Here is a 2,680-nt window from a genome sequence, read left to right on the forward strand (position 1 = left end):
TTTTTTGTGGAGTTCGTTCGTTTCTTAGATTTTTCTTAAAAACGAATGAATATAAGTCTTTTTTCTTTCTTTCTTTCTTTCTTTTTCTTTCTTTCTGTTTGGACCACATATAATAAATAATATCTCTCACTTCTCACACACCAGCCTGTTCGAAATGTGTATGGAGCAATAAAGATACCGACGACGAGAGAGATCCGGGGGGAAATGCCAATTTCAGAGTCAGGAGGGGGGGAAAAAAGAGGGGGGGGGTCCGTGAGAACTCGGCGCAAACTTCTCCGCTCTCCCTCGGCCTTCTTCTGCCTCCTGGGCCGCGGTGGGAGGGGAGGCGTCCTTTCTCTCTCGGCGTCCCTCCAGAGTCCCGCCTGGCCCTCCGGCTTTTCCCGGACACCCCTCTCCTCTCTCTCCCCCCCCCCCGCCTCCTCCGGGGGCCGCTGCGGGACTCGGTGGCTACGTGTCACTTACGGGTTCCAGAGTCCCTTCGCTCCGAGTCGGTCGCTCCTCCGGCTCCGTGACTTGGTTTCCCCCCCCCCTCGCTCGCCTCGGCTCCTTTCTGGCTCTGAGTGGCTGCTGGGGGGAGCGAGGGGGGGCTCTGTCCGGCGGGGGTGGAGGAGGGGGGGGCGCCGGGGTGAGCGAGTCGCCCGGTGAGGTCCTTCACCGCGGGTGGGGGGTCCCCGGGAGGGGGTTGGACAAGGGGTTGAGGGCCGGCTGCCCCCCCGGCCCGAGGCCGTGGATCAGAACCCGGGGCACCAGAGGCCGCTGGAGTTGAGGGTGAGGCGCCGGCGGAGTCCGGTACATGCTACTGTACATGGCCGCGGCCGCCGCGGCCGCCGTGGTGCTGTCCATGCTCCCCAGCAGGCTCGGGTGGTAGAAATAAGGCGACGGGAACATCCGCTGCAGAGCCGAGTAGTTCCCGGCTTCGGCCAGCAGCTCCAGCCCCACCGCCGTCTGCCGCTTCCACTTGGTCCTGCAAGAGAGGGAACGGAGAGACCGTCGGCTGGGCCCGAAGGAGTGGGGGGGTGAAGGCTAGGGGGGGAGGCTAGGAGGGGAGGCTAGGGGGAAGGGAGCGAGAACCGGGCTGACCACCACCACCACAACCACACACACACACACACACACACACACACCCTTCCTCCCGACATAAGGCCTCCACACACCACAACCACACACACACACACCCTTCCCTTCCTCCCGACACGCGGGAACCGAACTCTGGCAGAAGACTGTTTTGGCTTGCCCGAGTCTCTTGCGTCCACCGGGCCTTTCCTTGAAGGAAGCGCAGCTGCAGCACAATTACTGCGCGGCTGGTGGGGTCTTAGAGCAGAAAACTGCTCTGGCTGGGGGGGGGGGGAGATCGGCGGGCGCAAGAGGAATCAGAAGGAGCTGCCACTTGGAAAATCCTGGGAAGCATTTGGAAGCCAAAGACAGAGAGAGAGAGAGAGAGAGAGAGAGAGAGAGAGAGAGAGAGAGAGAGAGAGAGAGACAGACACACACACACACACACACACACACACACACACACACACACACACACACACACACACAAGGAGAGCGACTCTTAAGTCTCGCCCGGCCTGACACACACAGAGAGAAAGACACACACACACACACACACACAAGGAGAGCCACTCTTAAGTCTCGCCCGGCCTATAAGTGACAACGAGAGCTGATAAACTCTTCACTGTTCATTTTCCTTTCAGAGACGCAATTACATTGTTACCTACGACCCCGTCGAACCCCGTTTTCATATTCATAATTGCTCTCCAATATTAATAACAGAAGGAAAGTCTTTACCGCCCCCACCAATTATAACATTTTCTGCAACAAAAAAAAAAAAAAAAGATGAATTTACACGGTAAACAGCTGCTTGGGTGGGGAGGGTGAAGGAAACCAGCCCCTCTTTCTGGAAAACTCCAGACAGCGTATTCCCGCTTTTTGCTGGCTCTCCACCAGGCCGTTTGAAAATAGCCTCCTCTATCCAACACTTAAGCAGACGCTGGGGGAGAAAGGGAGAGGGGAAAAAAAAAAAAGACAGCCTTGGGAGAGTTTCATTACCATCCCCTTCCTGGAGATAAGGCGCGGGCCTGCAGGAAAAAGCGAAATCGCTGGAAGGTTGTGGTCGCTGGAAACCACAATCCTGAACATTTTAGGATTGTACAACCCTGTTGCTTTGAGGGGTGGAGAGAAGGGGGAGGGGAGGATGGGAATGGAAGGTGGCTAATTTTCCTTCTGTCGGGAGACACAAGGCCTCCAGATGCAAGAAGACGAGGCTAAACGCGAGGGATACGGACCATCTCTTTTCCCTCCCTCGTGTGGGTACATTGCAAAACACACGGAGGAGGAAGAGGAAGAGGAGGTTCCGTTCCCTTCCTTCCCAAATCCGTTCCCTTCCTTCCTAACGCAGAACCTACATGTTAGTTAATCTCTCTTTGGAAAAAAAGCTCCCATAGTGAACGTCGGTGGGGTTTTCAGCAGGCGCACGACACACCGAAGTCAACCACGGCCGCACGAAACGCAGCCAGATTAACAAGCGTGGAGCTGCCTTGTTTAGCCGGGCTGTAAATGACGCTAATGTTTTCCGACAGAATTAGGGTGGCTGCGACCGTATGAAATGAGACAGAAAATTATAGCGAAGATGACAACCGGGCAGAGGTTTCCAGCCCGCGTTTCCTCTGCCAAGAAT

General features: G+C 56.1%; 1 protein-coding gene across 1 annotated transcript in view; it reads right to left on the reverse strand.

Annotated features, from left to right (window-relative positions):
- Window positions 1-651: 651 nt before the first annotated feature.
- Window positions 652-2,680, reverse strand: part of LOC107290660 (barH-like 2 homeobox protein) — a gene marked incomplete at its 5' end in the record, with an annotated part of 6,834 nt that continues 4,805 nt past the window's right edge. The window contains 2 exons of the mRNA XM_015819563.1: window positions 652-964; window positions 1,758-1,815. Of these exons, the coding sequence (XP_015675049.1) occupies window positions 652-964; window positions 1,758-1,815 (371 nt within the window). The remainder of the gene's footprint in view (window positions 965-1,757; window positions 1,816-2,680) is intronic.

The sequence above is a fragment of the Protobothrops mucrosquamatus genome, unplaced genomic scaffold, assembly GCF_001527695.2.
Source record: "Protobothrops mucrosquamatus isolate PMUCROS unplaced genomic scaffold, P.Mucros_1.0 scaffold949, whole genome shotgun sequence".
Classification (NCBI taxonomy): Eukaryota; Metazoa; Chordata; class Lepidosauria; order Squamata; family Viperidae; genus Protobothrops; species Protobothrops mucrosquamatus.